The 18451-nt window shown below is 33.8% G+C and overlaps 1 protein-coding gene across 1 annotated transcript in view; it reads left to right on the top strand.

Moving 5' to 3' along the window:
* ALDH1A4 (aldehyde dehydrogenase 1 family, member A4) overlaps window positions 1-12899 on the top strand; it is a 60585-nt gene extending 47686 nt beyond the window's left edge. Inside the window, exons 11-13 of the mRNA XM_056806329.1 lie at window positions 3181-3338; window positions 7132-7206; window positions 12331-12899. Coding sequence (XP_056662307.1) covers window positions 3181-3338; window positions 7132-7206; window positions 12331-12403 — 306 coding nt within the window. The 3' untranslated portion in view covers window positions 12404-12899. The remainder of the gene's footprint in view (window positions 1-3180; window positions 3339-7131; window positions 7207-12330) is intronic.
* Window positions 12900-18451: the final 5552 nt, after the last annotated feature.

Here is an 18451-nt window from a genome sequence, read left to right as displayed (position 1 = left end):
ATTAAATCATTGCCTACAGGGTATATTGGTTCCAAGGCAGAAGAAGCACCTACCTGCCCCTCCTTACATATATTATTTAACAGAAACATAATGAACCACTAGTTATACTTTCCTTAAAAGATAAAAAAGGGGGCAGCTGGGTAGCTCAGTGGATTGAGAGTCAGGCCTAGAGACTGGAGGTCCTAGGTTCAAATCTGGCCTCAGACACTTCCTAGCTGTGTGACCCTGGGCAAGTCACTTGACCCCCATTGCCTAGCCCTTACCACTCTTCTGCCTTGGAACCAATACACAGTATTGACTCCAAGATGGAAGGTAAGGGTTTTAAAAAAAAAGATTAAAAAAAATATCCTTGGAGTTACTCCCAGTTACTCTTTAGCTTTCCCTTTTTAGGTCAGGCATACCCATTGACTTCTGCCTTTTCCCACAGAATTATTTTTTTTCATACTTTTAACTATTGGATCATACTCTTAGGATAATAAGTTCATAGATCTATAACTCTAACGGACCCTGGAAAAAGTGCTTCATTTTCCAGATAAGGAAACTGAAACCTTGAGAGAATAATGACTTGCTCAATATCACACAAATAATCAGTAGAGTAAATGGGCAAGGTGAATTCATGTCCTTTGACTCCAAAGCCAATGAATGGTCTTTCCACTGATCCACTCATCCCTCTCCAGTTTCTTAATATCTTAATATATGGCAGAGATGAAAAAGACACCATATTTGAACATAAGGATCTGATTAAAGGATAATATAATAGAAGTATTGCTCCTTAGCCTTAGAATATAGTAGTTTATCAATGTCTTTCAGTGGTGTGGCTCCTGAAAACTAGTTCATCCTGAACATTTACACCTTCAAAAACAACAAACCTTACAAATGATTGTTTGATTTGTTGTTTATTGACTGGCTAGACTTAAGGAAGTAATGAAGGGAATGTTAATAATTTAAAGTAAAGTTAAAAACGAGTCACTATTTTCAAAGACACAGTTGCAAATATTTCCTAATATAGCCTTGTGACCTGTCCTCATGAAGCTCATTTAATTTTTCAGAGGGTTCTCGAATTTCTGATCTCATTTTATCATTACTCACATCAAGATATCATGAATAAGTGTTAGGCTCCTAGTTGGAAAGACTTAGTTTTAAATCTTGCTTCTGACACTTACTAGCCATGTGGACACATCATTTAATCTCTGTGTGATTCAGTCAACTCCTTAGGACTTACATACTAAATCAGATTCAATGATGATCTTTTTTTGTTGGAGTGAATTCCCCAAAACTGATAAATGCCTCAGGGGAAACCATCCCTGGTGGGGTCAGAGGTCCTTGTCCAGTGTGACAGTGTCAGCAAAAATGAAGAAGATGGGAAGCAGTTAAAGTTTCCCACTACAGCCAGGCATCCCAAGAACTGTTCTGCTTTGGCTTGGACTGATCTTTATTTTTATACCCTTGGTGGTTAGGTTACACATATACTTGGCACACAGTTTCATTTTTCAACATACATGCTTCCTTACAGGTAATGGAATAAGCCATACATTAACTTTTAACAAACCATTTGATTGACATTCAATAATTATCCTACATACTTTGATTCCATGGATTCTAACAACAAACACGAATCTTTACAGAAGATATATATTTTCTCGTCATGGGATTGACTTAACCAGAGGTCACTTTTTCATTAACACATGAGGTACCAGACATGAGGTTAAGCTAAGAATAATTATTCATTACACTAACTAAATACATAAGCAATCAGATTTCTAAGGATACAATCAACACAACATTGTTGCAAAGTCAAAGCGTACAATCAACATAACCCAGTTTTAAGTATTATTTCAATATCAAGCTTTCATTTTCTAAAGTTTTACTAAGGTATCCAAGATATATTGCTTAGTCAATAGTTCACAAAACAATCCAGTGAGGTGGGGTGGAACATACCAGCCTCTCCACGAAAGGCAATTCATATACCAAATCTGGGAGGCTTCCTCAGTCCCCTCTCACATAAGTCATGGATGTCACTCCTTTTGTGTCTCTCTGGTTGGACAGGCTCAGACATACTCAGTCTCTGGCAGAGCCCAGTTTTCCAGAGCAAGAGTTATAAAGGACTAGGGGTCAGTCTCTTCCAAGATCCAGGGAGTCATGAGGCTTCTTTGTACAACATTGTTCTGATTCTGTTCACTTAATAGATGTCTTTCTAGTTTTGTTTTGTTTTTTGTGATCATTCTATTCTTCATTTCTTATGGCACAATAGTTTGAAGTTATTGTTTCTAACCTCCTCATTTTATAGATAAGTAACCTGAGAATGAAAAAGGTAAGTTGATATGTGCAATATCAAACACATAAAAAGAAGCAGAGTCAAGATTAGAACCCAAGAGTAGAGTCTTCTGGTTCTTATTCTGACATTCTTTCTACCATTTTATAGTCCTCCTGACATATTTTCTATTAGGATATTCATCCAACAAAATTTAATAAATGCCTACTATATGCAAGGTACTATATTAGTCAGGGAAATACAAAGGCAAAACTAAAACCACTCTCTGATCTTGAGAAGCTTACATTCTATTGGACAAAAATTGCTTGCCACGAATGGTAAGTGGAAGGTACACAATAGAGAGTGCTGGGCCTGGAATCAAGAAGAGTTATCTTCCTAATTTTAAATATGGCCTCAGATACTTACTAGCTGTGTGACCCTGGGCAAATCATTGGACCCAGTTTGCCTCAGTTTCTCATTTGTAAAATGAGCTAGAGAAGGAAAAGGCAAACTACTCCAGTATCTTTGCCAAGAAGACCCCAAATAAAAGTTTGAAATGTCAGGCACAACAGAAATGGATAAATAACACCAACTTGACATTTATAAAGTTCTAAAACATGAATATGATAGCTGTTTTACTCCAAAGTGATTTCATGTTATTCCAAGAAAATATCTACTCATGATGAATTTCCTAATTCATATTCTAAACTAATCAACAAACAAGCAAAAACAAAAAGTTCATAAAACAAAAAAGCAGAAAGCTTCATTTAATTTATATTTGCATGCTTTCATTCCCTCCACTTCTCCTCTCTCTCTCTCTCTCTCTCTCTCTCTCTCTCTCTCTCTCTCTCTCTCTCTCTCTCTCTCTCTCTCTCTCTGTCTCTCTCTCTGTCTCTCTCTCTTTCTTTCTCTCTCTCTCTCGCGCGCAGATTTTTGGACCAGTCCAACAAATTATGAAGTTTAAAACTATAGATGAAGTGGTCAAGAGAGCTAACAACACTAGCTATGGCTTAGCAGCAGGCATTTTTACCAAAGATCTTGATAAAGCCTTGACAATCTCCTCTGCCCTGCAAGCTGGAACTGTCTGGTAAGTCAAACCTTATCTATGTGGGTTTTTAGGGAATTTTATCACATGTAAAATCACATTAATAGAAACATTTAGACATTGAAAAACAACACTTTTCTCCCTTTTAAACCAGATAAGGCTGCTGCATTGTGGTCTTTGATTATTTTCTGAAGTACTGATAATTTTATAGATAAGAGATCATATAATTTAATTGAGGTCTATCTATATTATTGATTTATTGCCTGAAAATATTTTAAAGAAATTTATTGCTTGATAGAAAATATTGTATTAGTAATAATGTTATTCCTAATAATAAATTTGTAGTAATATATGACATAAATAAATCATACAAAATATAAAACTATTAATATAAATACCATAATATATAATATGATGTGATAAAATTAAATAAAAACTCTAATAATTCTAGGTAATATTTATATAGAGCTTTAAAATTTGCAAAACACTTTAAAATGATCTCATTTTATTCTACCAGCAACCCTGTAAGTTAGGCAATATAATTAGCCCCATTTTAAAGATGAAGAAATGGAGGTAGTTATATAAACTCAGCCAGGATCACACATCTAGTTAATATCTGAGAATCAATCCTACTTTCAGAAACACTAAAGTTTACATCCTTCTTCTGGCAAACATTATTTGTATGGGAAGTTATAACAAGGCTAAAAACCTCTTGTGTTACCTAAACCACTTTTATGATTATGTTACAGCATTAGCTGCCTTGTTCCATCAGAGGAGAGGATTTCCAACAACTAAGAGTGGAAACTAAACTGGTGAAATTACCGGTCTAGGACAACAAGAAAAATTTTAATTATCAATAAATATTAATTAGCACCTACTATATATGCAGTGCTATATTAAATGCTGTGGAATACAGTATCATATGTTAGGTTTACATATTCTTATTTGGGGACTAGACCTTTGATTTTATTGGTCTAAGGAACTCATGATGGAGAAATCCCCATCCCCAAACAATGCAGATTAGCACCTGCTCTACAACTTGGAGAGTTGCCTGAGAGGCATCTTCAAGAGTTACCAATGGCATTGAGAGTTAAGTGACTTGCCCAGGACCTCACAATCGGTATGTGTGAGAGGCAAGATCTGAACCCTAATTTCTTGGTTATATTTGGGACCTTGTAAGCTGAAAGGGACATTAGGGTTCATTTTGCCCATACTCTGAATTTGATAGATAAGAAACCTGAGTCTTAGAGAAGTTAATTAAAAGCTGAAGTCACACAGTAAGAAACAGAATCAGGATATGAATCCAACTTCCTGTACTCTACATTCAGTTGTTTTCCTAATCAGTACTTCAAAGTGATAAAGTAGTCTTAGGTAACTAATCTCTTTCTCTTCTTTCTTTTAGAATTTGCCTATTATCAGATTAGATGTTATGTCAGACTTTTTAGGATTATATTGAAATTTTGAAGTGCCCACCTCCTAGATATCTTTGGCCTTGCCTTAGGCTTGAACAAGGAATCATTCCTGTAGTTACTCCTTCATCCATAACTATTTCCTCAGTACTTTCTCCTATCCACACTCTCCAGTATAGCCAGATGCACTTAAAAAAATAATTCTACTGGCATGAGATATTTAAATAGACTTTCTTCTTAGTAGGATTCCCAGCTCTCTGAGAAGCATTATCCTAAGGAATTCCTGGAACCAAGAGGTTTCTCCCCTTTTTTACAGTGATTTCATCATCTTCTCTATAAGAATTTCTTAACAACTAAAAGTCATCTGTCCTTTTATTTCTTTAATAGAGTGCTCGTGCTTCCCTATGATGCAGTGGAAAGAATGAGGGTTTTATATTAGGGGACCTGAGTACAATTCCTGAATCTCTCACTTACTATTTGTGGTCTAGGACAAATTGTTTGACTTCTCTGACCCTCATCTGAAAAATGAGGGATTATACTAGATGAAATCTAGGATTCCTTAAGGGGCTAAAATCCATGATTATACTGCCAAATATCTCCTGTATAATTCTTCTGTCACAAGTTGAAGCTTGTTTGCTGTTTCTAGAATGGAGTTCTTAAAAGAAAAACTCATCATTATATTTTTAATTTTTAACACCTTTACATTCCCTAGAAATGAACATTTCTAAGTTTCTTTCTTTACAATGTTAACTTGCCTCCTAAGCATTGTACCTAGATATAAGAATGAATTCTGTCTCCCTCTTATGCCTATTAACTAATTAATTAATTAAAATGACAGAGTCCATAATAACAGGATATGTTTTTTTATATGCCTGCCAGATGAAGCAATGTGGCATGAATTATCAACTATACCTGTATTTGGAGTCATTGCTCAGATAATTTAATAGTATTGAAAACTGAGTGTCACACATAGTCTGTGTCCCTGAACAAACTAGCAGTTTGGGTCTTTTCTAGCCAACTCTTTTATGCCATGGTAATCTAGGTCCTCACTAATGACTTCAAGGCAAGGCAAAAAAAAAAGTCTTTATTAAGTACTTACTATGTACTATCTACTGTAATAAATTCTGAAATTAAAAATGGTATGGTCAAATAAAATATTGTTTTAAAAAAAAGAAGTACAAAGGCAAAAAAAAATGGTATGGTCTAGGAACTTTTATGGGTGGTTCTGAAAACAGAAATGAACATTAAAATCTACAGGCCCAAAATTATGAATTACCTAAAGAACATGAGTTTTCTTGGCTCAAATGGTCTTCTGGCAGGTTTTTGTAAGTATACACCCACTCTGCCCAATAGGTACTGAGTCCTTTGATGGGAAATTAAGATTTAGGTAGTACAGTGGAACTTAGAGTCAGAAAGACCTAAGATCAAATGTGGTCTCGTACATTTGTTAGTTGTGTGACCCTGGGCAAATTCCTTAACCTGTACTTGCCTCCATGTCCTTATTTGTTAAATGAGTATAATAATAGTCCCTATATTCTTGGATTTTTGTGAGTATATTTGATCAAATGAGATAATAATTATAAAGTGCTTAGCAGAGTACCTAATATAAAAGTCAATAGTAGTAGTAGACTGTAATTGTGTTTTATTGTTCATTTGTTTGCTTTAATATATCAGAACCTGTGGTGTTTTTGTTATTTATTTTGTCTTGTATTATATATTTTGTCTTATTATTATATAAATGGTTTTATTTAAGACTCAAATGTATTATCACTATGAGTGACCGGTTTCTGATTAGTGGGGTTTAAGAGCTAACATAATGAATATAGAAAGTGCATATCCCTCAAAAATGCTTAAACCTAGGACCTTGAGACCTACTCTGAGCCTTGCAGAAAGGTATTGTGGCCCAGTAGATAAAGAGCTGTCCTCAAACTCTTGAATACCTGGGTTCAGATCCTGCCCCGATATATAACTGTCATAACTCTGAACAAGTCATTTTATCAGTTCTTGTGCTAGGAGAATTCAGAACTCCAAGTTGCAGATATATGCTTTGGTAGAGACACTTTTTTTAACTGGGAGTTCTATATCCCAATAACATCACAGGTCCAATTCAAAAATCAAAGGATATAATATTTGTAAAGTACTTAGTATAGTGCCTGGTACACAGTACACCAATTTTATAAACTCTTACTTCTGTCTTAGGATCAGTTCTAGGGCAAGAGTTCAGCAATCAGGGTTAAGTGACTTGCCCAGGATCAGGCTGCTAGGAAGTGTCTGAGCCAGTACATAATACTCCTTTAATAAATGCTTGTTTTCTTTCCTTCTCTTTCAAAAAATGTAATAAAATGTACCTCATATGTAATATGTACTAAATAAATGCTGATTTAATTTAATTGAAATGTCAGCATAAAATACTCTTGACTTTACAGGGTGAATTGCTATGGTGTAGTTTCTCCTCAAACCCCTTTTGGTGGATTCAAGATGTCTGGAAATGGGCGAGAACTGTAAGTAAAAAACCTTTAGGCATTTTAGGTGGGATGTCTACTATATGCATTTAAATGTGTCTCCAATAAGTTATTTTAAAAGACTCATCCTTGTGATACTAGTGGATGTTCCCTGTATGTTCAGGAATACATTTAAAGTCTTCTTTGTCATGTTCCCTCCTTCCTCTTTCTTAGGAACTTAAAGTCCAAATAGCTCATTGAATCTTAGTATGCACAGATTTGCATAATACAAAGTAAGCAAAGAGGTAAAACTACAGACAGACAGACAGACAGATAGATGGATGAAGACACATATATGAATTGTTTCTGGACAAAAACAAAAATCAAAATTGCATAGTATTCATATTATTTTAAAGGATTATGCACTATATTTTTCTTTATAAACTCATCACTATAAGAAAAATGTACTAATTTGGCTATTGTTTTAACATATAGGGACTATGTTAGCTGCTCAGTGTTCTAAACAACTGTAAATCCGTAAGATGCAAAGAATTGACAGTTCTTTAGTAGAAGGAAATTTCTCACTGAAGAGTTCTTTATACCAATGAGTTCACAGTTGTAATCCCTATCTTTCTACCATAGAACATTGATGAATATTTCTACATAGTAGCTATGATTCAATTTGTAACTTTCCCCAGCACTGTAGAATTAAAAAGAGCTCTGAATTTAGAATTGGGGATCTTGGGCTCAAATTTCAGATATGCCATATGTTTACTGTGTGATTGTAGACAAGTCATTTAACTTCTCTGGGCTTCAGATTTCTCATTCTAAAAATGAGTTAATTAGACTAGATTATCTTCAATATCCTCTTGAGCAACAAATCTATAATCCTAAAATTATTCCCTCCTGTCCTAAAATTTGATTCTGATACATTAATGCATAGTCATAGATTTGGAAATAAAAAGGATCTTAAATGCAATCTAGTTAGATGCCCTCAGTTTATAGATGAGTAAACTGAGTCCCAAAAGAAGTTAAAGACTTGTCAAAGATCAGACTTATTTTAACTGGCAAAGTCAAAATCAGAACCTAGGCCCATTTGACTCCAGATCCAGAATATTTCCCAAAGGAAAATGCTCCCAGGTCATATAGGATTAATTTATTGGGGGAATCTTTGATTACATTTTGAGTTCAGCTTTTTATATATATATATATATTTATATATATATATATTTATATATATATAGATTCTGCCCATCTAAAGGGAAAATAGATTCCTGAAAACACCCTACATTTCTTTTATAACTAGCCTCAAAAAAATATTTCATGAACCATCAAAATTATACCTTTTACTTCTTTCTGAAACCATGATAAGCAACTTTTGAGAATAAAGCATTTACATTACCATTTTGAAATCTCAGATCAAATTTTAGAGAGTTTTAATTTCTCAGAAATGATTTCATTCATATGGAAATATAAATCAAATTGTCATAGTGGGAAAAATGTCACATTATATCATGCAAATAATATGTGGTTGAGCTTCATGCCTATTTTAGGAACAGAATATTAAAATGACCTTCACCTAGTTCCCTGATATCTTCATCAGCAAGAGGAAAAAGATTTTAAATCTATAACCTAGGGCAAAATTTAACTCTAACAACATTAATTTATGATGAATCACACCATGTCTTTTGTGGAGCTTTTAAAGACTTGTATGGTTCAGATGATATATATTGAAAGAAAAAGGGTAAAATAAAGAGTAACATTTGGAGATGTGAGAAGGGTTGGGCCCATACCAATGGATTAAATACCTAAAATCAAAACACTTTTCAGTGCTATAGATAATCTAATCCTTTTTAACTAAGAGACTAACTGACAACCTTAGTAAATATGTGTCAGAAGCAGAATTTGGATTCAGGACTTCTTGATTCCAATGCTGGCACTCTATTCATTGGTCCTTAATGTTGCTCAAGGAATAACACAAATTTATTTCCAAAATTATAGTATAAATAAAATTTGTATGCATATAAAAGTTGAGAGGCATAAAGATATTTTTAAAAATACACTGAATCTGATAATAGGCTCTACTTCATATTTTATTTCCAATCTACATAATCTTATATGTCAGATAACTATGCAGACTTTAGTATGTTGATCAATGAAATATTGTAGTCCCATATATTATTAAAGTTAGACTTCATATGATTCCCAAATAAATATTTGCTTTTTATTTAAAATGACTTACTTATCCATATCAAATCCCTGATTAATACATACTCCTTCAATTCAAATAAATTCAAGAAGCATTTGTTAAGCAATTGTTGGTGTTAGGTGCTGGAAATGCATTGACAAAAAGAAAAATACTCCCTCCCTTTATGGAACATAGATTTTTTAAAATCAAAACTATACCTCAGAGTGTATTATGATTCATTTTTTTTGGCTCCACATTGCTGAATTGCTTAAGACATTAATGGGAAAAATGAAAAATGCAATCCGGGAATTGTCTTCCCATCTTAGCAGGCATTCATGATCTTAGCCACCTTCATCAAAAATGAAAATAACCCCAGAGCAATCTCAGTGAGTTGCCATTTAGAAAACCTTTTCAGAAAAGCAAAGAGAAATTTCATGTAAGTTTTGGAAATCACTGTATCCATTGCAATTTAAATATTGTGCCTATGAAACATTACTAGAGGGGACCATTAGATAAACTTTGTGGTCTCCTCTAGTTCTAAAATGCTGATTCTAAATTCATCACAAAGCCTAGAAAAGCTGAAAGTTAAATGGCAAATAAAGCCAAGGAATAAAAACTACATAAAGATAGACTAATCAGAAGTATACACAGTTTCATCATTGAGCTAATACAGAAGGACAAAGTACAGTGAAATCAAGTAACAGAGATAAAACAAATACAAAGTATTTTAACTGATAACAGGAATCTCTTTATGAAGCAAAAAGTAACTCAATAATTTCTCCCATAAATCTTCTGAGATTTTGACTCTGGCTCCATATAACATTATTGACTAAATTCCCCTAATAGCCAAGTTTGGGAAGTTTGACAAATTATCTATTGGAGAATACCAGAACAGATCAGAATAACTTCATGACTTTTAAACTTAAAAAATGACAATTGGACAGTTGGGATTTCAGACACCAAATATTCAAAGGTTTGATATTAAAAACAATGTAATTTCAACACATATGCAATAATTCTACTATCTAGGTTCTAGCCAAAGAAGGTAAAGTAATAGCATGAAAAGACTCTAAATATAAGTAGAGTTGTAACCAGATGAGCTTCTACTATTAAGGAAAAGAAAAACTTACAATAACAGGATTTCCATTAAATGTGTTTAGAATATCTTAAAAGCTAATGGACAAATCAGGAAGACAAATCAGGAAGGGTTCCATGAACAAGGTATTTGAACTGCATATTAAAGGGAAGAGGGGAGTTTTAAGAGGCAGAGATACAGAAGGGTTTCATTCCAGGTGAATAGAACAACTAGTGCAAAGTTATAAACTTAAAGATAGAAAGTCAAGTGAGAAACAGTGAGATCAATAGGACTAGATTGTAGAGTACACAATAGGGAGAAATATCCAAAGTGTTACTTATCATGATTCTTTTGCTAGTCTAAACAGGCTCCGAGAGTGCATACAAACTCTTTCAGTGTGAGCAGTAAACCATTAGAAAGAAGAAATTCAGATTAACTCTAATGAATTGGGGGAAGATGGATATGTCTACATAAAGTGTGTTCAATTATGTTTTGAAGGGAGGTAGAGGTAGCAGGAGAGAGTGACTAAATTCAGTTCTAAAGAAAAGGATGGATTTCTGTTTTCTGCTATTTTTGCAAGTCACAAAACATGTAATAAGGTGATTTTTAAGCCTTATTTGTATGTGGGTGTGCATGTATGTTTGTGTACAGATGTGCCCCAAATTTTAGAGGCAAATCAAGTTCCTTTTGTTCCTTTCCAGCCAACAGGATAATCCTATTATGTGATATTGTTGGCTGGTAATAAATACGTGAGCATTTAATTCCCCTGTATTTGCTTATTTAGAAGTATTGCTATCTTCTTGGTTTTTTACTGTATCCATTTTGTGTTGTTTATTTGAATGAGTATTACAAATTCTCAAGGTTAAATTTGGTATTGAAAAGTCATCTTCAATTTCATGATGATTTAATAATATTTTGATGATCTCTGTAAAATGCTTCTCAGTACCATGAAAATTTAGCTCCCTGTACATTACTCACTTGTGTTTTAGAGTCCCTCTCACCTAGAGATATAACTAGGAAAGGTAGCTAGGATATTGCCCAAGATACCAATGTGAAAAGAAAGGCATAATTACTCTTTCCCCATCATATATTGGGATATTTCCCAATATACTCTGTCTCACTGACTGCTAACCTGCCCTGGTTTAGGAGTTTGAAGTTAGGAGATGGGCACCAGGTGATGGAATATGTCACAGCTCTTAGAGAATGGACAAGGAGGCAGACAACCCTTTTTCCCATTGAAATTACAAGTAATTGAACTGTGATCTCTATACAGTGTGTGCCCTTGTTCCCTTCAATTGTTCCTTGCATTGTGTTACCATCTCACTCCCCTCAATCCCCTGCCAGTTATTTATGTAACAATTCATTTTGGAAACATTTCCTAGACTGACAACACTGTCAGACGAAGTAATATCTGTATTACTTAACTTTAATATGAAAATCAGTGTCAAAACTTCCAATTTATAAAACAATGTAACTGGACAACCAAAAGGACTATAACTATTTATATGATTTTATATGAGAGGAATAATTAGTATATAAAGTGCTTTTAATATTTATTATATCTATTCTTGAGATTTCTGAGAAGATTTAATGCTTCCGAAAGTCTGAATCCTATTTTTAAGTGTCCATAGCTGGGATTTGGTATATAAGAGGAATTGCCATTAAAGAAATATCTTCTACTGACACGAATCAGCATCTCCTCTTTAGTTTATATTCTTTCAGATATGAGGCTCTTAGACACTAAACACCTTATCCCTGGTCATATAGTTAGCTTAATTTAGAGATAGGACTGCCCTGTAGCCACTACCCTACCCTCTCTTAAATCTACCCTAATGATAATGTCCAAGTTCATTTTGAGATATTGACTATAGTGTATGGATAATAGTAACTCAGATGCAATTTTGAATTTCTTTCTCTCTAGGGGAGAATATGGTCTCCATGAATACACTGAAGTCAAGACTGTCACAGTCAAGATTTCTGAGAAGAACTCCTAAGAATGTCACAGGAGATGATGTTCTGTGTCGTCAGTGGCTTAGAATCCCTTACCCTAAACTATGAGAGTTATTATAGCTGCTATTTTTCCATTATTATTTTAAACATTATCAGAAAAAAAATTCTATCGAAAACATGCTGTGTGCCTTTTTATTCTTGTGCAAACATAGTGAATCTCTTCTACCTGAAATTTGGGGAGTGTAATTAACCCAAGATCTCTTAAGTATTAGAATGGTCATCTTTTTTAGTGTTTTTTTAACTAAAAAATAGTCAGTTTTTTAGCCTATGATTCTAACAGAATTCAGCCTTAAAAAAAGTGAAAGGACCCATTTATTGTTTAACATTCTTTTTTTCTGTTAATGGTTAATTGAATTTTACAACACATGTTAAGCTACAAAATAAATGTACTTTGTTCACTAATACCATCAAGTAGTCTTTGCCTTTGAAAATAATCAATTTTGGAAATAAAAACTGTACAATAAAGTAATAATCACTCTGCTTAGCTGTTATTTCAATATCACATTCATTAAAAACAATTTTATATAACTGTTTGTACATGTTGACATTTTAAAAAACTGATCTTCACTGGAAAAGGTTCAACCACAAAATATAAGACATATTTTGTGTTGAATTGGTCACGTGTTTTATTTTTTTAGTTGGACTTACAGGCTCTTGGGCTCTTCCTCATGAAGGAGGTGTATTATTTCTTTTTGTTTCTTTTTTTAAATTTGACTTAAGTCCTTCGATGTTGAAGAATGTGTTGAAGAATTAATGAGCAGAATTGATGAGCAGAGTGTTTATAGAGGTATACCAAAGGAGATACAGACAGTACAAGTTATCAAAGTTATACTCTCTATAGAAATCCAGAATTATATACATACAGAATTGAAAGGGACTTCAGAAGTCATCTACTCCAGTACCCTCATTGTATTGACAGGGAAACAAGACAGAGAAAGTCAATAGTTATTAAGACCCAAATGTGATAAAGGGCAGAGTTGGAACTTGAACGTAGGTCCTTTGGTTCCAAGCCCAGCATTCATTCCCACTGCTCCATTCCTACAAGTTGTGCAGAAGAGGGAAGTTGGCAGCTGGTTTAGATATAAATCCTGATAAAGCTTCAAAGACAATTTATTGATTATGATGAAATTATGGAAAGCTCTGGTCTAAGCAATCATAAAAGGCATTTCCTTTACTTGTCATCAATCCTTGTCCATCATGAGTTTCCTATAAACACCTATGTCTTCCTATTCTTATAACTTGCCATATGAAATTTCTATCTTTGAGGAATTCAATGTCTTCTCTAAGAAGGAGTGAGTGAATTCATAGAATTACAGATTTGGAACTAGAAAGAATATCCGAAATCATTTATTCCAGTCCCCTCATTTTATAACTGACAGACTGAGGCAAAACTATTTGCCCAGGATTATAGAAGTGATGAGTATCAGAGTTGTTATTAAAATCCAGGTCTTCTGACTAAGAGCTTGGTTCTGTCTACTCTGGATGAATGTTTCATCAAAACAAAACAAAAATGAAGGCTAATACTTAGTTGTCTAGTATTGAAAAAAAAATCTAATCTTTCTGTGCAAAAACTTTTCAGCCTTACATGGACTTATTTTGTACTCTGAAAATTAGTTTGTTTTACTATCATTTGAAGCTAATCACTTTCAGTGATTTTGAGGAACCGAAAAGTTGAGAGAATAAGCCCCAATAAACATTAAAACTTAGTTTAAAATGATAATAATTTACAACCTAGGAAGGAAAAGAGTTCCAGTGCACATTCTTAAATTTCTCAACACACACAGGGTATGTCCCAATCTTATGACAAGTATCTTGAATGATGTATAAAATATATGACTTGCTAGCTAGATGATAATGCTATGGTATTCAACCAGAAATTTGCTCCCAAGAAAATATATAAAAGATTATTGACTAAAGAACAAGACTGATGAAAGCCAAAATGTATTAAACATTTAAAAATGAAGACTTCATTGTATAAGATATTAAATAATTGTACAGAAAACAATCTGTTTATTATTTGCTTGTATTGTCTATAATTGTACTTTTGGTCACAATCATGATCAATTCTATTTGCTACAATTTAGTTGTTACCAAATGCTTTGATCTCCAAATTAATAGAAAAATTCTGAAAGAATGCCCCTTTTTAAAGCCCAAATCTTATCTATATTTCATCTTCCCATTGCCCATATTGTAGTAAATAAGATATAAGGATATAAAATTTAGTGTTAGAAGGGAACTTTGAAGATATATAGTACAATCTCCTCACTTAGGAGAAAGAGTTACAAAAATAAATTATAGCACAATTTATGGCATTAAGACTTTTAGAACAATGCATTTGTTGATGAGGAACTAAGACTCCAAGAGCTTTTTGTTGTTGTTCATATCTAAACTTCTATAAAAAGTCTAAACAGTCATGTAGGATGGTCTCATTGCCATAATATTAATTATGTTAAGTAATAAAATTTATGTTAAAATATATAATTAGTTGGCTAATTAAAAAACCAACATTTTATTATTTTATCCTATGATTATCTTCATTAGATGGACTATGAAACTGATGGAAAACAATTTAAATGGCTTTCCCAGAGATACTAGCTAGTAAGTGACTGAGGTTGGACTTGAATTCTAGTCTCCCTGATTTTATAACTAGGTTCTTTCTACTGTACCATGTAGTTGTAATCCCTGCCTGATTTGGAATTCTGGCTATGATATAACTGGCTTGTTTTTATCCCCTTTTCACTTGGAAAATCTCCTTTGATGGGAAGCTCACTACCTTAAAAGGTAGCTCATTCCACTCTAAGAGAGCTCTAAGCATTAAGAAATCATTCTTTATATTGAACTAAAACTTTCTATCTGCAACTTCTAACCTCAGCTTCTAGTTCTGCTTTCTGAGACCATCCAAAACAAATCAAATGCTTCTTCTATATACAACCTTGCAAATGCTTGAATAAACCTAATAGGCATGCTTTAAACCTTCTCTTTTCTAGGATAAATATCTTTTAACTTAAGCATTTCTTTAACAACTCATAAATACTACATCTTACCTGTCATCCTATTCACAGAATTCCAAAAGGTATAAATAATTCCCTAAAATCTCAAAGTCTTTGCATACAATGCAAACATGAGAAATCTAAAAGAGGAAAGTCCATTTAATTTGCCAGTCACTTGTGTGTATATTTATTCAAATTTCACAACTCAGTTGATGATGACATTCAGTTAAATAGTTTTGTCAATAACTGTCTTCACAAAATCTAGGATGCTCACAACATACTATCTCTCTGCTGGAGAGAAAGCGCAGCATAATTTGGCCTGCCCTAGCCCTAATTACATCTTGATGTAGTTAAGGAGAACTTCTGTTACCAATGAAATTACATATTTAAAGTATTTTGGCCCAGTGAAGTGTTATATGAATGTAGCATGTTGTTAACCATTCAGAAAGATTGGAAGGTCTGCACATTTCTCAGATTCCTCAAATGAAATGAAATAAACATTTATTAAGTGTCTACAATGTGCCAGGCACTTTGTTAAATCCCGAACGAATATTATCCTCATAAAAACCCTGAGAGGTACTATTTTTACCCTCATTTTCAGATGAGGAAACCGTAGTACACCGTAGTTAAATGACTTACTCAAAGTCACACAATTTGTAAGGGTCTAAGGCCCTATTTGAACACTGGATTTCATGTCTCAAGACTCAATATTTTTTTCTTTTTTCCCATATGTTAGTGTCCAATTTTTATTTAGTTTTTGCTTATTTTATATTGACATTTATTTATTTGTTACATTAAAATGTCCAATTAGTTCCCTCCCTTCCTGCCCTCTCCCCTACTGTAAAAACATCATTTGACAAAAAAGATATATGTATATATGACTATATCTTACTTTTTTCTACTTATTAATTCTTTCTCTGGAGGTAGATATACATGAGTCATTCACCAAACAATATTTCTGTTACTATATATAAAGCTCTCATGGCTCTAATCATTTCACTCTTCATAATTTCATGCAGGACTTTCTGTGCTTTTCCCAAATTTACCTGTTTGTCATTTCTTACAGAACAGTAGTATCCCATCAAATTCACAACTTCTCCATTCCTGTATTTTAATCACTTCACCACCAATAGGTTCTAAATGAATCTTGTAAGCTCTAAAATCATATCTACAAAATGGCCCCCACTTCAAATGCTGATGATTGGTACATTTTCTTAGCACCCAAATCACATTATAATACCCATTTCCTAGTATTTCCTCATTTTTCTATCTTCTTAGAGAGCAGATCCTAATACAAACTAGATCTGAGATGGTATATCGAGGAGTCAGTTAATCATTCAATAAATATTTCTTAAGGGTTTGTATATTCTACTTTTATAACATCTCTTATATATGCCCCTTTCTCACCTCTAATATTAAATCCTGTCTGACCATGTAACTTCCTTATTCAGTAACTTCCACTGGCTTTCTGTCTTCCCTAAGGACAGAGAAAATCCTCTGGTGCTAAAAGTTCTTCAGGATTCTCCCACTAGCACAGTTGCTTTCCACAAAGTAGGGGTTTGATAGATGCTTCTTGATTGATTACCTTGTCCATTTTCTTATACCTTAACCACCTACAAATATTCTGAGATTCAGTAACACTGGCCAGCATACTATTGCTCACAAAGGCTATTATGTCTGTCTACTCTATGCATTTTCAGAGGTTGTTTTCCTTGGTTGGGGTTCTCTCCTCCTTCATCTCTGCCCTTTGTCTTCCCTGGCTTCTTTCAATTTACAACTAAAATCCCATCTTCTACAAGAAACGTTTGCTCATTGCTTAATTTTACTGATTTTCTTTTATTGATTATCTCTACAATCAATACCCAACGTGTCCTAAAAGTCTTACTGCAGTTCAAACTATTAAAGTTTAAACTATGCTATCTTGTCATTCAAAGCCACAGCAATCTTACTCTTGCCTTCTAGTGATTCAGTTCTTCATCTAGCTCAGTTCCCTTTCTATTTAACTATGGATGTAGTCAAATTCCTATCTTATGAGGAAAATTTCTTCAACTTTGGGAACTTTATAGCATTGTGTGAACCTCTCCCTGCATGGCTGTAAAGCTAGACAACTTCTACCTGTTGACCCTGAACTAAGAACCTAGATTGTGCTGACTAGAAACTTGCTTGGATCTAAAGATAGATGCAGTTTTCTCATGATTATATATCTCAAGCAACCAATATCTTTTACTTGAAAACTTGCCCTATCCTGGTAAATCAGTTATTGCTTCTGTGTTCCTCTGATTAAATACAGACACTTGTGGGGAGTGAGACACCCCTTTTTCTGATTCCAGGGAATTGTATCTCTATAATATCAGATGCAGTGCTGATCTTGAAGTTGGTTTCTCAGGGTGAGCTCTTTGAATTCTTGGCTAAAAGTGAATCCTTTACTGAGGAGGAGGAGGGTATCCAGTTCCTTAATTAGATCATTTTTAACCCTTACCTTCCATCTTAGAATCAAAACTAAGTATTAGTTCTAGAGCAGAAAAGGGGTAAGGGGTAGGCAATGGGGTTTAAGTGACTTGCTCAGGGTCATACAGCTCAAAAACTTCTGAGACCAAATATGAACTCAGGATCTCTCATCTCTAAAACTGGTTGCACTGAGCCACCTATGTGCCCCCCTTGTAGATTCTTGTACTCCAAACATATTTGTTCACTTTGACTTAAAACCAGATAGCATCATGCTTCTGGATAAGAATGTGTCCAACTCTTGAATTAATCTCATTGTTTTGGCATTGGCTACAAAATTGATGCAGAAAACAAGTTCAAGAACATTTTTGGAACCTCTGAATTTGTGGCTCCTCAGATTGTGAAAAGAATGTTCACCAACATTCTTTTGAGTAAAGCATCTTTATTCTAGGGACAAATCAGGTAGAAGACCCTCACTAACATCTCAGCTGTCAACTCTGACTTTGATGAACAGGATTTAGGTAATACCAGAGAACAGGCCAAAGACTTAAAGTACTGATGGCTTGTCAAAGGCCCCCAAAAAGGATGACATCAACT

Source organism: Monodelphis domestica, chromosome 7, assembly GCF_027887165.1.
Source record: "Monodelphis domestica isolate mMonDom1 chromosome 7, mMonDom1.pri, whole genome shotgun sequence".
NCBI lineage: Eukaryota > Metazoa > Chordata > Mammalia > Didelphimorphia > Didelphidae > Monodelphis > Monodelphis domestica.
Note: the sequence above shows the minus strand (reverse complement) of the source record. Positions and strands in the feature narration are given on the sequence as shown.